The sequence below is a fragment of the Ailuropoda melanoleuca genome, chromosome 1, assembly GCF_002007445.2.
Source record: "Ailuropoda melanoleuca isolate Jingjing chromosome 1, ASM200744v2, whole genome shotgun sequence".
NCBI lineage: Eukaryota > Metazoa > Chordata > Mammalia > Carnivora > Ursidae > Ailuropoda > Ailuropoda melanoleuca.
Genome location: NC_048218.1, coordinates 27,132,385 through 27,152,549, shown reverse-complemented (window position 1 = coordinate 27,152,549; position 20,165 = coordinate 27,132,385). Strand labels below are relative to the sequence as shown.

The window sequence follows — 20,165 nt, the reverse complement described above, 5'->3', positions numbered from 1 at the left end:
CATTGGGGATGCTCACTCTCCAGACACTTCCTCCCATAATGTGTGAAGCTCCTTCTCATGTCTCTCCCTCTGGCAACCCAGCCCTTGGAGAGGCCACATATTGGTCTCCAGTTGAAAGTCTCCACTGAGCACAGCCTGCAAGTTACCCCAGAACAGGTGCCAAATATATAAGTGAAAAAGTCTCTAATGATTCAAGCCACCAGATACTTAAGGACTCCCCAGTCATTCAAGTCATTCCAGAAGAAGCCTCAGATATCATGAAGCACTGCCCTGAATGAATTCCTGGCCCACAAAATCCATGAGCCTAATAAAATGTTGCTCGACGCCGTTAAATTTTGGCGTGGTTTTTTTTTGCAGAAACAAGATTTTCTGAACATGCATAAACTACATAAGTGAGCTACAAATGACAGCGTATGTAGGAATGCACCATTCAACATAAACATTCAGACTCCAACTTCCCCAGCTGTGGGGAAGAAATGAGATTCAGTAAAAAAGCAGTATTTTTAATCAGCTTTTAGGTGATTATAATGAAGATACCTCTGGCCATACTCAGGTAACTATAATCCTGGGAAGAACTCCCCTAAAGAACTGAAGGGAAATTCATTTGTCCAAAACACTAGGATACCGAGTGTTCTTATCACTCAATTCAGAAAGCCCTCCTTGGAAGTTGGAGGCCCGCTCACAGGCAGCCTTTGCTCAGGGCATCTATTCCCACATGATAAGCAGATGACTGCTCATGTGATCCAGTCTAACCAGAGTTAAATTACATGGTCTTGGGAAACAATTTTTAAATTAGATGGGGGTCCCTGAATATTAAACAGTATAGTAAATACATTTGTGACTTTATATATAATTTGCCAGGGTATCAAGCCAAAAAAGAAAGAGAATTAATACGGTCTGGAAAAATCAAGCCAAAATATTTACATGCTTACTCTGAGGAGGTTGGCCAAATAATAACATTGACTAGAGTTCAGGAAAGAAGGTTTCAAACCAATGGCAATTCAAATGGGAAACTTGAAGGCCCTAATAACATCCCTCTTCTAATAGGATTTTTGATAATGAATCTCATCAAAATCATAGGTAAGGAGCATTTATTTTTAAAAAAATTTGACAGCAGTGTAGGTGCAATTAGCATTCCTTTCAATACTAACCATATTTCTTGATCTTATCCAGCCCCTTACTTCCTTTACTAACAGGCCAATTATTATTATTATTATTATTTTTTGTCTGTTTTCTGTTTTATGGAATAGTCTGTCATGGTCCCACTGTTTGAAAAATCGCTAAATACATTTTGTTTCCTTTTTATTATTTTTTTATTATTTTTTATTTTTTTTAAGATTTTATTTATTTATTTGACAGAGAGAGAGACAGCCAGTGAGAGAGGGAACACAAGCAGGGGGAGTGGAAAGGAAGAAGCAGGCTTCCAGCACAGCAGGGAGCCCGATGCGGGGCTCCATCCAGGAGTCCTGGGATCACACCCTGAGCTGAAGCAGACGCTTAACGGCTGAGCCACCCAGGTGCCCCCCTTTTTATTATTTTTTAAAAATTTTGCTTTGCTTTTATTCCTTGTACTTCCTGACGTAAAATATAAAAACCTTGTTCCTGATACTATCTTTACTTAAATCAAAACTTTATCTTAGGTAAACTCCAATTCAGAGATTTCAAACTTTGTTCTTTTCAGGCTTAACTTATTTTCTTCATAAAACTAAGGCCAAAATCAATTTTAAAATTTTAAAATTGATTTTGATTTACTCTAATGAACATTATGAATATTCTTCCTGTTTATGATGCTGAAAATACAATTAATATGAATTACAGATTCATTTTCCTTGATACCTCAACTATGCCCCTGCTTTATCACAAAGTCTTGAGCACTTCATTTATCCTGCATTTATTTTACAGATGTAGTCTTTTAACAGCACAGATGGAGATTTCGATAAAGCTCTTCTTAGAAGAAGGAAATGGACTAGATAAACTAAAAATATTATGCTTCTGGCACTCGACGTATTCTGGTAAATTTTGTCTTAACTGACATAATACAGTCATATTATTGAGCTACGTGAATATCCTTATGGATTGAAACACCAGGCACAAACCCTTGCTAAACATAACCTGTGGATGTTTCTTTCATCAGACCCCCATACTCTTTAGGCCTGGAATGCTGTTAAAATGTGTCATGAACAAATACCTTTTTGAAACTGAAATTGAGAAAAGTGTCTTGGAGTTTGTAACAGATTCCTTAGGAGTTAGTGCCCCTCCTACCATTTAATTCCTGTATATTTTCTTCTGTTTTATTGAGGCTGTCTTTAAAATTTCATCATACATGTTCAATAAAATAATGGGCTCTGGTGATAGTGACACGGCACCTTCCGGTCTTCCTCTCCCTAAACTTGACAGACTGCCTATCCTCAGACACAGTAAACCTCTCTTAAGTAATTATGCAATTAACAGTTGAAAAGTAGTGTTTAAAAATGAGAACGAAATATTATGGGTTGATGGGTAGGGCACTAATTGCCTAGAAATACTCTGAGCTTTCCAAATGAAGCTCCTCCACCCATAAAATTCACATCCACAACTGTGGCCCTCCCTTGCCCACTGAATTTCTCCCTTCAATTTACAGTGGCATGGATGGCCTTGGTCTCAGGCCATAAACTCTTCCTTGCACAGCATTAATCCCTAGGAAATGTCCTGTGACTCAGCTGCTACTGCTGAAATGTCAGCTGAACTTTTAGACACACACACACACACGCACACACGTGCACACACGCACACACGCGAATATATGGTAGCTCAAGCTTCAGAAGTAACCAAAGCAGAGAAGTTTTCTGTAAAAGCTTGCTTTTTTTCTTCTCCGACAAAGAACATGTCACTAATCAGAAACACCCCACCGTAAGCCAAGATTTTTTGGCTGTAATAGAATTACCTGCCTATGACTCCTAAATTTAAAAAAAAAAAAAAAAAGATCAGAGAAAGGCAGTTTTAGGAAATTGAACTTTTAAAGAAACTTATGGCAAAGTTTATAACTAAAAATAATCTACAGTACAATTATGACTTCTTGATCCATAGATCAATATACGGTAATCTAAAAATCACATGTGTTTATTAAAGGGACAGAGGACGGTGATGTGGATGAATGTTTGACTAAACATGTGTGAATGAACATAGCTGGCATCCATGAGGCAAAGATACAGTCCAATCAAAACATGATATTATTAAAACATTTCCTATGTTGTGATTAAAATATCTAAATCCCAAAATGTTTCACCTATTTGTAACAGAGAAAATTATGACTATTTAAAAATTCAGTTAAAATTATTCCCCAAAATGTTACATAATCTTGAGTAAAACTGAAATATTTCAAAATAAATTATTTTCATAAATACTTTGTAAATCTAAGAGCACTCTTAAACAAAAGGTAAAATTTAGACAGAATATATAATCAAATCACTAAACTAATGATAAATACGCACTATAATTCCCTTTGCCCTAAGATATTAAAAATATATTTAATTAAAAATTAGAAACTCTTAAATAATCAGTAACTAACAAAATCAATTATTTCTTGTTCCAGTAACATTAGAGGGAGAATACCAAGCAGATCAACTTTTTATGCTGTTGTTCATGTTTGTGAACTCTGAAGACTTACTGTTTTATTCATTACCTTCCCAAAGTTAAATAATTTTAATTTTGAAGTCATTTATTATTAATAAATTTTTCTACACCTGGCTGCTAATTTTCTCTTCTTGGGAATTTTTAAGTTATGAAATGATATAATCTTGTATTAATAATCAAGCTTACTCTTCTGTATTTTTAAGGAAAACTTACATGTTTTAACAACTATTAATATATTGATGTTATTTTAGAGGGGTTTTCTATGTGCTGATTTTTAATACATTTTAAAATTCTTATAGACATTAAAGACTTTCAAATATTATTTGCAATTGATTCTTTGCTTCCACAGTCAACCTAATTAGATTCCATTTCCTTTCTATATGTCTGTGTGTATCTATGCACACTCGGACACACGTATATATCCTATTAATAATACATACTTCCTATTCTAGTTGTTTTTCCTTTTTTAAGTAGACCACAATGCCCTGCTTATTTTAATAGGGAAAGATGTAAATTTTTCTTACCTGCCCTTTAAACTACTTTGGGAAAATGCGAAGTCAGCTGAACTGAATTTAGCAATTACCTTTTAGCTGACAGAGTCTTCTGATGTGGGAATCATTCTCAGGCTTGTAGGGTTCCTGCCAGATTGTGTCATTCACTGTTTTCCTTTCTAAAATAAAGCAGAGGATTGGTTAGCAGAATTCACAGTAACATCTGTCCAGTAAGTGTAAGAAATCTGAAATCAAAACAAGATCGGCACACAGCTGTAACTTGGTAAGAGACAGAAGAGCTCTGTGGTCCATCCTGGAGAGTTCTAGTCCCTAATGGACAACCCCCAACTGTCCCGTGGGCCCCCATTTATTTCCATGAACTACCTAAGCACCCATGCGTATGTGGTAGGATGCTGCTATTGAAATACCTGTTGGTAGTTTGTGATTACATTATTCTTGGAAGGATTTTTCCTGAATTAACATTTATGTTTTTATGCTTAGTTCAAGTGTCCCCACCCTCCACATCCCTTATCACTTGTAACAAAATGATCAAGTGTGTGGAGAGAACACTGAGCTGTGGTGATTTCAAGAAACTCTCAAATCTTGAGCAGAAGAACGATGACTTGCTGGGCCTTGTCCTCCCACCATCTACAGCAGGGCCTGGGTATGTGGTGAAAAACTGAACTGTGCTAACATGAACAATTAGAATCCCTTCTCATCTCCTTATCAAAGACGGTCATTCTACATGTTGTGTCATCATATTGATAAAGCAAATCTGAGATGACGCACCCAAAGCATCACCTGGAAACAAAGTCAGCACCCCTGTGCTGTTTTTAAAGGCACTATTTACTTTTCTATCTGACTACAGGAAGGGAGCTGAGCATCAAGAATTATACTAGGATGGAAACATCTATAGCACTGTGTATACAAACTGCATAGCAGGCTATGAGTATAAATCTAGATGGAAAATAAAACTTTCCCTTACTTCCTTTAAGATTATGCATTATTTAAATCAGGACTGATATGCAAAATATTTAACTAGTGAGATAGGACACAGCCCCGTGGATGCTTCCACCGGACGAATATCAGACACACTTGGAAGATGCATCCACTGGTGATCATCACCTTGGTCTGAATGAGCTTTTCAAGTCCTGCCCAGGAGACTGGCTTTTAAAAAGATGGGGAAAGGAGTTTGAGCATCCAACTCTTAGACTCTACCGGGGAGAAAGGGCACCCACAAGTTTAACAAACTTCATTAAAAATAAATTATCGGGGCGCCTGGGTGGCTCAGTTGTTAAGCATCTGCCTTCGGCTCAGGGCGTGATCCCGGCGTTATGGGATCGAGCCCCACATCAGGCTCCTCTGCTGTGAGCCTGCTTCTTCCTCTCCCACTTCCCCTGCTTGTGTTCCCTCTCTCGCTGGCTGTCTCTATCTCTGTCAAATAAATAAATAAAATCTTTAAAAAAATTAAAAAATAAGAAAAAAATTAATTATCGCCTGGGCGCCTAGGGGGCCTCAGTCAGTTAAGCATCCGTCTTCAGCTCAGGTCATGACCTCGGGGTCCTGGGATCAAGACCCACATTGGGCTCCCTGCTTAGTGGGGAGTCTGCTTCTCCCTCTCCCTCTGCCCCTCCCCCTCGACTTGTGCTCCCTCTCAAATAAATAAATAAAAATCTTTAAAAAAATAAAGTATTGCCTGAATAATCCAGATTTTTAAAAAAGATTTTATTTATTTGAGAGAGAGGGTCAGATATAGCAACACAGAGCATGAGTGGGGAGGAGAGAGAGAAGCAGGCTCCCCATCAAGCAGGAAGCCTGATGCAGGGCTCAATTCCAGGACCCTGAGATCATGACTCCAGCCCGAGGCAGATGCTCAACGGACTGAGCCACTTAGGTGACCCTAATCCGGATGTCTTGCCACTGTGACTATTTTATAATTACCGACACTATATTCTGTAAGAGAAGGCGAGACGTTATCCATTAGCTTTCTAAAAGTGATTAATAGAATTAGATATTTACTTCAGAATTAAAGTACAAATCAAGCCAATGGCCTTTATTATAATTACAGAAGCTGTAATCACAGAAACTAAAGAAAGGTCTGGTGTTTGAACTGCTGTGGAAGAGTCTTTTGTAATATATTTTTTATTTCTTTTTATTCATTCCTAGATTCATATATCTGAAAAGATACGGAAGAGGTCACCTTGACCATGGTCAGCCAAGCTAACATTGGGAAGCCGGAAGATAATCAGCCAATAAACCATCAAAGAGAATTATATTTTTAATGTAAAAGGAAATTATTCTGAATAAATCAATGATTTCTTTGTCTTAGCCATTTACAGTTAGAATGGAACCACCTTCCTTTTTAAAAAATTTCTTCTATAGAATTCAAAGACAACTCAATTTGATTTTCATTAATCACTTATTGTTGCTGTATGGAAGTGGAAGAGAAAAAGAACTTTTAGAGAAACAGAACAGATTATCTGCATGAGTAATCTTCTAAATTACTAACCAAATCCTTTGTTTTCTGACATAGATCTCTGGATCAACCTAGAAGCATAAAAGAAACAGATATTTAAGTCTACATCTAGTAAATAATATTTTTAATCAAACAGAAATTAGATTACCTAGACATGCATGAAATACATTTGAGAGCAGAAATAAATCCTACCTCTAACTAACGTCTGTATATAGCCCTGAATTTTCTTGACCCTAGATGGCAAAGTACAATTAATGTAAGTATAATCTTGGCCTGGAAATTTCCATGCAATTTGGAGAAATTTCCACGCAACATTCATAAAACCCACACACAAAAAAAAGTGGGCTATTTTTACATGATTGTATCTCAAGATAATCAATAGTTAATATGGAAAATCTCTTTTTGAAATAATTCCATTCAATAAATACAGGAAGAATGATTGAATATAATCATGTATAATCCCTAATGAAACAACAGATCTGGGCAATAATCAACAACTGCTGTTAAAACTTTTCATGGAAAGGCTGAAGGGCAACTTTGTGCTGGATGGATCAGCCTGATACCATCTGAACCCACTAAGCAAGTTCACAGTCATAAAACTACAGACAACCAGATATACGGGCTTCCAAAGTAATGCAACAGGAAGCCTACAGTCACTGATGACCTACTTTTAAAATATATACACATATATCAAACTTGAACATTATCAACCCCAGAGATCTAACTAAAAAAATTACAGGAAACATAGAGGATAGAAGAACATGTTTTTTAAAAAATACCACAATGATGCAATCAGCAAAATTCAAAAATATAGAAAATTCCTCAGAACAAATAATCCAGTTTCTTCAACAAATCAATGGAGAAGGACCTAGAAATTAAGAGAAATGAACTGAATGCATTGCAATGATCCTGTTTGGATCATGATTCAAATAAACTATTAAAAAAAAGCACATGAGGCTGTCAGAAAAATTTTAACAGTGACTATATATTTGGTCATATTATACAATTTTTCTTATTTTATTCTAGTGCAGTGGTGGCACTGTGGTTATGTTTGTTTTTTTTAAATACATGGCTTGCTTTGTAACAATATATATCAAAACATGAAATTATGTGTCTGGGATCTGCTCTAAAAAAATAGTGGGGGTTGAGGGCTGGGGAGTCAAATGGGTAGAAATGAAATAAGATTGACTGTAGGTTGATACTTGTTCAAGCTTGGTGATGCGAGTTCATCATTATCTCCTCCTTTGTGTATAATTGAAAATTTCCATAATAAAATGTCCAAAACAGAAACAGAGGCCAAGACTATGCTGACTTGATCACGTTAATTATTTTACGCACTGGGTTAACACACACGTGTCCTGTACATATAATTAACTTTGTGGTAGCTTGAGTGTTTTCCACTATTTATATTCTTGGTAGTCATTAAATTAATGCCACATTCACCTTTCCTTAAGCTCAGGATTGTAAGAAAAAAATCTGTATATATAATTTTTGTCTTTACCATTTTATTTGTTTTTTGTTTTTGTTTTTGTTTTTTTTGTTTTTTGTTAATGCAAACGTTTAAGACACCTCTTGGCAAAGAGTAAGTGTTCCCAAAAAGCTATTTATAGTATGGGAAGGTGAGGTAGGTGCAGAACAGCTCGAAATGTTATTCCCTTCAGGGGAGTGGTGGACAAAAGAATTAAGGAACTCGAGAGTCTTCAAGTTTATTTTAATTGGTCACAATCAGAGGAGCACATTAACTGCTTTTGCGAAACCCTAATTCAGTCAGCATCCGGTACTTTCCGTCTCATCCATTCCCCCTTCGCCTCCCCATGCTTTGGTATCCTCTGATCTATAGAAGCATCAATCGTAAGCCAACAGCTGGCATTTCGTGTCAGTCCCTCATCAGGAGTCGCTGAGTTCCGTCTCCGCGGAGAGAATGAACCGCCACGTAGGCAATGCGGCTTTTCACACGGAGATGAGTCCTGCCAAAACCCCTTCTTGACTCCAGCTCAGGCTTAAAACGCCACCGTTGTAGTTTAAATAGTTAACTGTGGCTACAAGACGACTGCCCCTGTCATCCAGGTGCTCTAAGCTGTTAATCATCCAATTACCTACTTCCTATGGGTGTGTTTTGCATCCTTACTGGGAGAAGGCTGTGAGCAGGAAAGGAAGGAAACTAAAGGAAAGCACAGAATGCCTAGGGGGCAGGAGAGCAGGCTGTCCAGAAAGACTCCATCCAGAGAGAATTTCACATAGGAACAGTTTGGTCTCAGACCATTCCAGAGTGCAAGGAAGCTATTCTGTATCATCAGCAACCAATCTGGAAACTTCCCCATAAACCAACTTCCGGCCCCTCTGCTATTTCCCGCTTATTAGTTAAAATCCTATTACTTTATGCAACGTGTGTGTGCCACATCCTCTGGCCGCTTGATGTGCTGAATGTAAAGCCAAGCCTGACCTAAATAACCCAAATCTCTTTACAAACACATTTTTACTTGGATTAGAAGAACCCTTCAGAAGATTAGTAGGTCACCGATAGCAGCATGTTCTTGAGTAAGCTCCCACTTTAACTGGAGTCTGGTTTGAACACATGTTTCTTCTTCTGGAAATTTCATTTTCACCTCCCCGTGTACAGAAATGTCACAACACAGGTTTCCTATGCATCAGCATAAACAGATAAATGGTAGCAGAGTAAAACATATCTAGATTTGTACATGACAATTTTTTTAAAAAGCGCTTTGACAGGAAAACCACTAAAATATTCCATTCAACATTATAGAACTAACAGAGCATAAAGTTTTCAAGGTAAACTTGACTTACTTTCTTTTTGGTTGTGCATTCTCAAAATTAGAAACTTCCTGAAAAAAAAATACAAAATAAAATAAAATACTACTACTCCAAGATATCAGGAGAATTCAAGTATGGTTCATCTTCGAGTATAATCCAAATGTAGTTCATTTTGCCTTTTCCCAATAAAATGACTGGTGTTTCCTCCTTGTATTCTGGTACCATGTCATAGAATCTCAGTTCAAGTTGTTTGTATTTTTTCTCTTTTTGTCTTCGTAACTTTGAAAGACATAGAGTGCTTCCTTTATTAACTAGGGCTTGTACCTTATTCTAAGCCCTGGTGAGTTAATAAACGAAGTCTTTTAAATAAAAACATTCAGTTAAATCCTTATAACCTCAAGTTTCCATTCCCCAGCAATCCACCGACATCAAGGGCAGAGACAGGCATTAGAGTATGCTAATTATATCACATAGTACTTTCCTCCGAGAAAGTTTAATCTATCACAATACCCTGAGTGTGTTGAAATACACCTGTGATTCATCTGGCCTCTCTCTTCAAAGCAACTGAATGTTGTGTAAAATCCCTTACACTTTTCGGAGAAGAATATGTCGCCACATCTTTCACCATCCTTGAAAGAGCTTAAACTGCCTCCAGGTACCTTTAAGAACACTTCAGATTTTCTTGTTATTCATCTTCTCCTTCATTCAAAACCACTTATGTTTTTGATGTTCAAAGTGCTTTTTAACATCTCCTATATCATAGGCAACAGATCATGTTGTAGAGAGGTTTGATTGGTATGGTAGGAATTTGTGTGGTAAAGAATACTGGAACCAATATTCCACATAAGGGGAAAAAACAGAAATGCAGGAGTGGGGAAGAGTAGTGAATGAAAATCAGAAAAAGGAAAATTGGTTTTATTGTTCCAATGGCTGACAGTACCCGTCTGAGCACTGCCAAATCCAGGATAACTTGTCCCCTACAGGGTAACTGAAGGGACCCTTTCATCACCATTAGCAACCACACCAGCACCGTGTCATCAGGAAAAAGGATGGCCATCTTTGTAGTTACACTTTCCTGTCACATATATTTGGAATTTAGCTGGGAAGGAGCAAGTTCAATATTTACATAATCTATGAAGTCTGGGCCAAATATGTTTCAATAATCAGAATCCACTGTTTTGAGTCTAATGAATTTGTTGTATGGGTTTAGATAAATTTCTTCCGATTGCAAATCTCATAGTCTTCAAAATCGATTCTACCTGTTTTGAGTATAGAGAAAGAGGTGTCTAGTCTAGAGTTAACTAGTACAAAGGGTCAACTTGCAATATGAAAGATGGGAAACATTAGCTATCTTCTGGTTGTTTTTTTTTTTTAAAGATTTTATTTATTTATTTGACAGAGAGAGAGACAGCCAGAGAGAGAGGGAACACAAGCAGGGGGAGTGGGAGAGGGAGAAGCAGGCTCCCAGCGGAGGAGCCTGACGTGGGGCTCCATTCCAGAATGCTGGGATCACGCCCTGAGCCGAAGGCAGACGCTTAACGGCTGTGCCACTCAGATGTTCCTAGCTTCTGTATTTTTAATCATGCAAGTCACAGGACTTCTGAATTCACTTACTGTATCAGTAATTCATTATTTTGGGTTTTGTTTTACACAGGAAAGTTTATTTTGTGCTGCATGAAAAATGCTACCAAAGAGATTAATTCCGGAGGACTCCCAAAAGTTGTGCGCAATGGAACTCTAAGTGTTTGAGTCTGGGACAGGGGGCGTATTATTATTACTTTTTTAAATAAGTTTTTATTTATTTATTTGACAGAGAGACAGCCAGCGAGAGAGGGAACACAAGCAGGGGGAGTGGGAGAGGAAGAAGCAGGCTCCCAGCGGAGGAGCCTGATGTGGGGCTCAATCCCAGAACGCTGGGATCACGCCCTGAGCCGAAGGCAGACGCTTAACAACTGCGCTACCCAGGCGCCCCTGGGGGTGTATTATTAAAGCACAGTCTCCTGCTTCACTTGGGTGAAGACTTTGACTAAGTTAATACAAGCAGGTGTTGGGCCCACACAAAACTGGTCAAATACGTGTGGCTCCTGATTGTGGTAAAAGAGATAGTTAGCTCTGGGCTGAGGCATGAAAACATCTGGATCAAGACTGAAAGAATTTCATAAGACCAGGGATAGAGACTGGTTATTTTTAGGGCATATATTGTCACAACATTCTCTAGGGACTATCTACTTTGCTCTGTTTTATTGGAATCTGGGTTTTCCAATTTTTATTTGTAATGAATAACTTTGGTTTGGGGGTTTTTTGTTGAAGAGTTTTCTTGTAATGGATACTTTGAAAAAGATTTTGAGGCTTGCCTGGCTGGCTCAGTAGTAAGAGTATTGATCTCGAGGTTGTGAGTTTGAGCCCTGTGTTGGTGTGGAGATTACTTAAATAAATAAAACTTGAAAAAGAAAAAAAGAAAAAAGAAAAAGATTTTGGGCTAAAACTTCTTTTAATCCCTATTAAGATATTAGAGATAATGCAGTTTTCCTTCAGCAACATGCTTCCTACAAGACGGTAGAGAGAGTCAAGCACATTAAATGTGTGTCTGAAGTGTGATTATAAGGGGGAAGGGGATTATGTTTTCAAACAAGGCAACATCTACTTAATTAATAATACATCTGTTCCCTGGGTGTTGCCTAGGTGTACATTACTACTGAATTGGTTAAGCAATTTTTAGTACTGTTGTACCAGACTCAAAGCAGCTGCTTTCCTTTCTGACTTCTGCTTACATAAGCAGACTGTTACGTATTCAGAGTTCAGACCCTGTATTCCTAAAGGGGCAAGTCAAGGAAAGACTAGATACAGCTTTATTTTTAGAGCTACATCTGTGTGTGTGTGTGTGTGTACTTGTGTGTGTTACTCTGAACTCCAAAAAGAAGACACCATTTCAGAGAGTCAATGAAATGATTCTGTTTAGTCCATTAATTTGACACTTGCCGTAAATACCAGGCAAAACTTGCTCCTGTTAGCCTTCATTTCATTATCCCCTAAATCAAGCACTAATCATTAGTCTTACCTTTCATTCACTAGGGAGTTTGTGGCTTGATTTAATTTTTACCCCGGGCAATTGTTAGGAAAATAAAAAATGAAATGTAGGCAAATTGTTACAAACGGGCCAGCAGAAACTAAAGGACATGTCCAACATGTGTTATTATTCAAGTAGATGAGAGTAGGCTATAGGAGTAAAGCATTTTCACATAACTATGCAACAAGGTCGTATTAGGTCAAGTTAAAAAAAAAATTCAAAATGAAGAAAGAGAAGAGGACACTTAAGAGAAATTTTGGATACCCAGTGCCGTATTTCTATTCTCATGCAGTGGTTATGGTTGACTGTCCTTTGGGGTTGAGTCTAATATGCGTCTGTTTCTTGTGTTATTGGTTTTTAAATCTTACTTTCAAATCACAAAGTCAAAAAGGAAAAATGAAGTGAATAGGTCAGGGATTGTTGTTGCCTAACTAATGGAAATGTGAAAAGTGTTTCTGCACCAGAGAAAACTGATTGGCAGTAAATGATGGTGTAAATCCCATGGTGAACTTTTAAGACTGTAGAGATCTGACCTTTGATCTGCGATAAGTAAACTGAGATCCCAAATGGTAAACTGACTTGTCTAGGGTCATGCACATAGTGCTCTACTTTGATTAAATGTTAGTCATGTCTTCATTCTAATATACTCTATTGGAATTATATACATTTATTCATTCATTCATACATTTACAGTTCATTCAACAAATATTTATTGAGCATGTACTGTGTATCAGACAAGATGCAAAGAAGAATTATAAGTGGTCCTTCTCTCAAATATTCAACCATCAGTGACTGCTGATTTCAGGATCCTGTTGGAGTCTATGATTTTCTTAACTTTGAAGATTAAATGGGCTAGCCTTCATAAAATCCTTACACGATGCCAAACACATTGAAGAGAATTATAGATGTTATTTCTCATTAAATTCATTATTAGTTACATTGAATTCTAATACTGAAGCAAGAGTTGAACACACACATATATGTACACACATAACTTCTCATTAAAATAAGTTAACTCAATTTCTATTTTGTCTGACTCATTCTCTTAAGAGAATGAGGATGATTCACTTGCATAACTGAAATGGTTTTACTAATATTAAAATACAGCAATTCCAAGAATGCCACATCCAAACTGAATGAGCCTGTTTCTGGACATTTCTTAGGTTCCTATGCTTCAGTAAAGTTCCCACGATGTTCAAAAAAGACATGGAAGTTGATGGAAGTTCCTTTTTAAAAAAATTCTCAGAGACATCTGGCAAAGATGATTATAATGCTTCAAAGTTAATAAAATAGAGTAGTTTTGCAGTGCACCTAAAGCCACCCGAGAGAGTGTGTACACACGCACACACACACACAGGCATATACACAAGCTATCAACTCTGTTGTCAAAACAAAGAGGAGGTTGGTGTGACTGGATTACAAACCATCACCCATGGGAAGGAGTCCTACCCCTCATGAGCTCTTCTCCCTTGCCTGTGCATCTTAGTGTAAACATGTGGAGAAAAATCCTGTGATGGAGAAGTCTCCTAAGTTACCAAATAGATCACACAGCAGACAGGCATATTAGCTAAGGTAGCTAATCTGAACCCAATTGGTTAAAGCAAGTCGCTAAGAACAATATGGCTTTGAATCACATTGCTTTTCTATTTCCTGATTTAACGCGTTTGCAGAATAATAATGGCAGAACAGTCACGTCGTAGTAAGCACAATTCTAAATGCGTTATATATCGTAATTCACTTAGTCTTTACAGCAGTCCTGTGCGGTGGATACTATTATAACTATTCTCAATTTACATATGAGTAAACCGAGGCACAGAGCAGTCGAGATTCTTGCCTAAGGCCACATAATTAGCATGTGGTAAGGCTGGTATTTTATGCCTGATGTCTTAGCCAGGACATATACTACCTCTATACTTGACTGCACAGATACCGAATCTCCCCGGCATTTAGACCAGAGATCTCACAAATGAGCACTACTGGCCAGAGGGAGAGTGGCTATGAAAAAGCCAAGGGAATACAGTGTTATTTCCCACTACTAAACCAAGAACTTGGAAGGTACCCCCTCACCAAAGCATTAATACCAATAATGTAGTATGATTTGAAGACAAGGGCACAGACAGCACATTGATGTGTTTTAAAGGCGCTCATCATTTTGTGGAGGCTGCCATCATCATCAAAGAATGCCCAGTCATTTATGACAGCACATTTAATTAAAAGTGGGCACTTCACGAATCGCTGAATTTAGATGACAGTCTGTACATTGGAGGTCCCCCGGTGTATTACTGTAATAATGTTACAGTTCTCAGGGAAAACAGATTTCATCCCCCCATGAGAATGCAATGAAGAAGAAGAAGGAATGTCAGCTCAGCCTGATGGGAAAAGTAGACTTTCTTGCCAGCGTGTCCGGCTCCTGTCAAAGAGTAACAACCCTATATAGCTAATGAATTCTGACTTCCTCAAGAGAAGCAGGTGGTGTATGGCGTCCCCCCATGGCCCGTCATCTCAGGGCAGATCACAGAGCTTGTAGCGTCTGGAGAATGCACACGTACCGGATCTAATCCATCAGGGACAGAGCTGGTAAATCACATAAAATTTTGCCATTTGTCTACTGGTGTGCTAAGTGAGCTTTCTATCCATCCTGAACTAACAAACTCCTCTCACAGCACTATAAATATCCAGGATGACAAAACAAGTTTCCTAGGGGATGGTTATTTGCATTATAAAAGCTTCTTCCGTTACAAAAAGATTCCATTCCAGATTTCTTTAAAAAAAAAAAAAAAAAAGAAGAGGTTTTCTGAAGTTTCTTCAAATGTGTCCTGATTTATGAAATTATATTTACACAAGGTTTTGGGAAGGGGAATAATGCTCATAAAGTCACCAGTTTGCTGCCATGTAGATCGTTACCTGATTTCTTCCTCATAGCCACAAATGGAATGAGAGCAAGCCAAAGAACTTGCGAGAAGTCAGGTAGGAAATGCGATGGGTAAAAACGTGAAATTCCACCCTTACAATGAGAAGACACTGAGCTGGCACTCCAGAGCCTGGCTTGCTTCCCCGGGTCTGCTCCTCAACTGGGCAAGACCCAAACATCCTCACAGAGCTTGAGTCTCTGCGTCCACAGAATAAGGCTGGTGAAGGAGAACTTTACAATCTCCGCCAGTAGAAACAAGCCATGGTTCCTAATCTACTATATTTCAATCCAAACTCAGTAGGGATGACAAAAGCTTTTAAGAGAAAATTAAAGTGAGAATGGGCTTCTTTGCTTTACAGCTTTTTCCTTAAAACATGATTAAAGAGATAGCCGTGGCTTTCATGAGATTCAATTAGTAATTGTATCATAAGCTTAGGAAATAAAAAAGAGAATAAGGCATAATTAACCTTAATCTATTGATTTCATTTTATTTTAACATAAGTCTCTATTTACGAGAGGAGACTAATTAAAACCACCAGAGAGTGTTCACACAGGAATTGGTGGCAGAAGAATCATTGTATGTGATCACAGATATAATGGGTAAAAAAATAAAAATGAAAGAAAAGTGTCATCTTTTTAATGAAGGTAATCTATGTTTTACATGTCAGCTTGTTAGGAGTCATTTTACAATCCAGAAATCAAGAAAAGGATTACATGCGCTGTTTTGACACTGACTCCTCTTGCTCATAGCTTGATGAAGACCTAGTTGATGGGATGCCATTGTTAATCTCATTTTCTTCCTTTAGTGTCTATGTTATTAATAGCTCTGTCAGCGCTGATGCTAATATGGAGACAGAACAAAAAACTCCCAATTTTAATAGTTTGGAGGCGAGTAAGAAATGCAGTTGAGTGGTTAGAATACCAACCTGAGAGTCACCTACCTTGACTTCTCCATTACTCACCTATTCTAAAATGACATGTCACATTTCAATGTGTCCATTTATCCATTTATAAGACACTTGGCTTTAAGTGCTTTTTAAGCTCTTTTGTGAAAAATGCTAGAATAGTGTGCGATGATAATGTCTTAACCACCTCTTTTCATCACTTTTAACTCTAGTTCTTCCTTTAAGTCTTAAATCTCATCTCTGTGGAACTGGCACCGTTAAACCACAAACCACAGTTACGTTCTTAGAGATAACACCTATTAGTGATCATTTATTTTGTGCCAATCACTGTGCTAATAATGTTAATTATATTGTTACTTTTTATTCTCAAACGATGAATAAGGGTAACAGTTTCTTCATTTTACAGAAGAAATGGGGCTTGAAGAGTTTAAGGAAGCTGTCCAAGATCACATAACAAGTAAATTTCAAAGCTGGGATTTTTACAAGGCTTATTTGAACCCCAATTTTGTGCTACTGACAACTATATTATTTGGTCTTTTGAAATTCCTTCTGAGAATTCTTATAGAAGTTGGGCTTGATGCTTACAATACAGCATTTAATTACATAGTTATTTATGTTTCTCTCTAGATATTTTGGGCATATGTATTTCTTGCCGTAGTTGATATCTGTCATTCACTAAACCTAAAATCAATGTGCGGAAGCGAAGGAAGAAGAGGAGGAACGGTGAAAGAGAAGGAAAGAGGAAGGAAGGAAGGGAAGGAGGGAGGGAAGGAGGAAGGAAGGGGAGAAGGAAGGAAGAAAGAAAGGAAGGGTGGAAAAAAAGAAAAAGAAAGAAGGAAAGAAAGAAACTACTCTTGTTATGAGAATAAGATGTGGGGGTTTAGGTCCTGTCCACCACATCCACCAGCCTAAGGCACTGATACCAAAACTAACATAGGGCAAAATACAAGTTATGGACACTCATTTTTAATGTAACAAATCTCAGAAGAGACACCATGGCTCTGGACCCTGCCACGGTGACAGTGTCTTCTTGATCTGGCCACTTCCTGATTATGACAGAAGCAGCAGCTCTCTTGGGTGGCAAACTTTGTAGTGTGCCTCTCAGAGTAATTCCTACAAGCTTAGCTAGGTATCTGTTTTCAGACTCCCAATAATTCTGAGTTCTCTTTAACTCATATTATATTCTTCTCTGATTAAATTAGGTAGCATGGATTTGATTATCTGCAAATAACTCTGATCAATAACTTGTCAAATTAATTTTAGTTCCTGTGTTAAATATTGCTGTGGGGGTGCCTGGGTGGCTCGGTCAGTTAAGCGTCTGCCTTCGGCTCAGGCCATGATCCCAGGGTCCTGGGATCGAGCCCCTCATTGGGCTCCCTACTTTAGCGGGGAATCTGCTTCCCCCTCCCCGACCCTCCCCCTAACATATGCTCTCTCTCGCTCTCAAATAAATAATAAAAATATTGCTGTGTAATAAATTACTCCAAAATGTAATGGCTTAAAACAATAAGCATTTATTATCTCCAGTTTCTGTGGGTCAAGAGTATGGGCATGACTTAGATGGGTCCTCTGTTTCATGGTCTCTCACAGGGTTGCAGTCAAGTTGTTGATCCAAGGGTCTGAGGTCTTATCCAAAGTTTAGCTGGGGAAAGGATCCTCTTCTAAGCTTGCTTAGTGGTTGCTGGCAGCATCCAATTTTTTGAGGGCTATTGAAATAAAGGCCTCGCTGGTTGTAGGCTGACTGCTGCTCTAGCTTCCTTACCACATGGGTCTCTGTAGATGGTATCTTGCTTCACCATGATGTTCAAGCCAAGAAGGTAAGGAAGCCAGTCTGCTAGCAAGACAGAAGCCAGGGTCTTTTGTAACCTAATTATGGAAGAGACTCTCTGTTACCTTTGCCAAATTCTGTAGGAATCAAATCACATAGAAGGGTGGGGATTACACAAGGACTTAAATATCAGAAGGCAGATAGTTTGATTAATTTTGTGTCAACTTGGGGCGCCTGGGTGGCTCAGTCGTTAGGCGTCTGCCTTTGGCTCAGGGCGTGATCCCAGAGTTCTGGGATCAAGCCCCACATCAGGCTCCTCAGCTGGGAGCCTGCTTCTTCCTCTCCCTCTCCCCCGCCTGTGTTCCCTCTCTTGCCGGCTGTCTCTCTCTCTGTCGAATAAATAAATAAAATCTTAAAAAAAAATTTTTGTGTCAACTTGGCTAGACTACAAGACCCAGATATTTGGTCAAACACCAGCTTACAAGCCACTATGAAAGTATTTTTTGAGATGAGATCAACATAAAATCAGTAGACTTTGAGTAAAACACACTAACCTCCATAATATGGGTGGATCTTATTCAATCCATTGAAGATCTTAAGACAAAAGACTGTAGTCTCCCACAGGGAAGAATATGTGTAGATAGTCTAGGCATCTTCTAGATAGTGCCTCTAGACTATCTCTGGATTCTAGTTATAACATCAACTCTTTCCTGGGTCTCCAGCCTGCCAGCCTGCCCTGAAAATTTCTGACTTGCCAGCTTCCATAATCGCATGAGTCAATTCCATCAAATAAAATTCTTTCTTTATATTTCCACAACCTATTAGTTCTGTTTCTCTATACAACACTGACTAATATAGTCAGCTTCATTAGAGGACATTTTAGAAGTCTGCCTTCTACAGTTCCAAAAGGAAAATTATAGTGTTTTATGTTAGACAACACTCCCCTACCAAAATAATTAATTTCTTAATAGATTTTATTTATTTATTCGTGGGGGACAGTGCAGGGAGAGAAGCAGGCTCCCCACTGAGCCGGGAGCCTGACACGGGACTCAATCCCAGGACCCTGGGATCATGACCTGAGCCGAAGGCAGATGCTTATCCACCTGAGCCACCCAAGTGCCCCTTCACTTCCAAAATTATTTAAAATGTATTCAAGGAAACATTTTAGAGCAGGAAGGGGCCTTAGAGTCCATCCAGTCTAATGTATCACCTTATAGAGATGGAAACAGATTCAGATAGTATAAGTACTTATTCAACATTATTTAGGAACAAAGCTGGGGCAAGAACTCAGTTTTCTCTCACAATGCGCTTACCACTGACCCCTGAATTATCCCAAGTTGAAGGCTGAGAATTGCACTGGTGTACTGAACACTGATTATAGTGAAGGAATCTCTTCATGGGCAGATGAACTCTTGGTCAGCAAGGTTGCTCTTCCCTGAAGTTGCTATTCCCATAAGTGGGTAATGGTTTTGTGCTGGTGCTTCCTAACTTCCAAATCAGATCCCTTACTGATCAATGGCTCACACAGCCGAGACAGCGGACTGGGGTCATGGATGCTGCCAGTGGCTCTGGAACACAGCAAAAATAACCGGCCATATGGGGATTAAACCCCTGACCTTGGCCTCATTAGTGCTGAGCTCAAACCAACTGTTAGACATATATTGTATTGTTTGTCTTTAAAGGTATCTTTGAATCTGCTCTATGACTTTCTCATTAACATTTGGTGGCTGGGAACAATTTAATTGATTTCTATAGTGCTTTTTATCAGTACAGAATGTTGATGAGTGAGTATATAAAAAATTAAACTTGCATTTTAATAATATTTAAGTTAAAATGGATCCCCCCTCAAAACCAAAACCAAAACCCAAAAAACATCCTGAAATAGGCATTAGGCAAACAAGAGCCACTGTGATAGATTTTCTTGTTCACTGCTGTCTACACGTGATGGGAAATCTCGGGCTAAATTGTCAAACATTGCAGTCAACCTGAGTGTTCATGATTTGAGGCAATTTGTGTAGATTAAAATCTTGGGTGTTCTAATGCACATCAACAATAAATCCTGTTGCTTCTTCTTGTCCAGCCCTCTAAAAATCAATGCTTTTAGGTAAGGAGTGTTGATTACAAATTATTTTTGAGCAGTTATTTTAAAAGGACATTCGAGCT

The 20,165-nt window shown here is 38.3% G+C and overlaps 1 protein-coding gene across 1 annotated transcript in view; it reads right to left on the bottom strand.

Moving 5' to 3' along the window:
* The window catches only part of LOC109488893 (putative uncharacterized protein ENSP00000383407), a 65,316-nt gene that overhangs the window by 30,172 nt on the left and 14,979 nt on the right, over positions 1–20,165 (bottom strand). The window contains exons 3-5 of the mRNA XM_034657455.1: positions 9,385–9,422; positions 6,613–6,650; positions 4,196–4,282 (exon numbers count right to left, since the gene is read on the bottom strand). Coding sequence (XP_034513346.1) covers positions 4,196–4,282; positions 6,613–6,650; positions 9,385–9,422 — 163 coding nt within the window. The remainder of the gene's footprint in view (positions 1–4,195; positions 4,283–6,612; positions 6,651–9,384; positions 9,423–20,165) is intronic.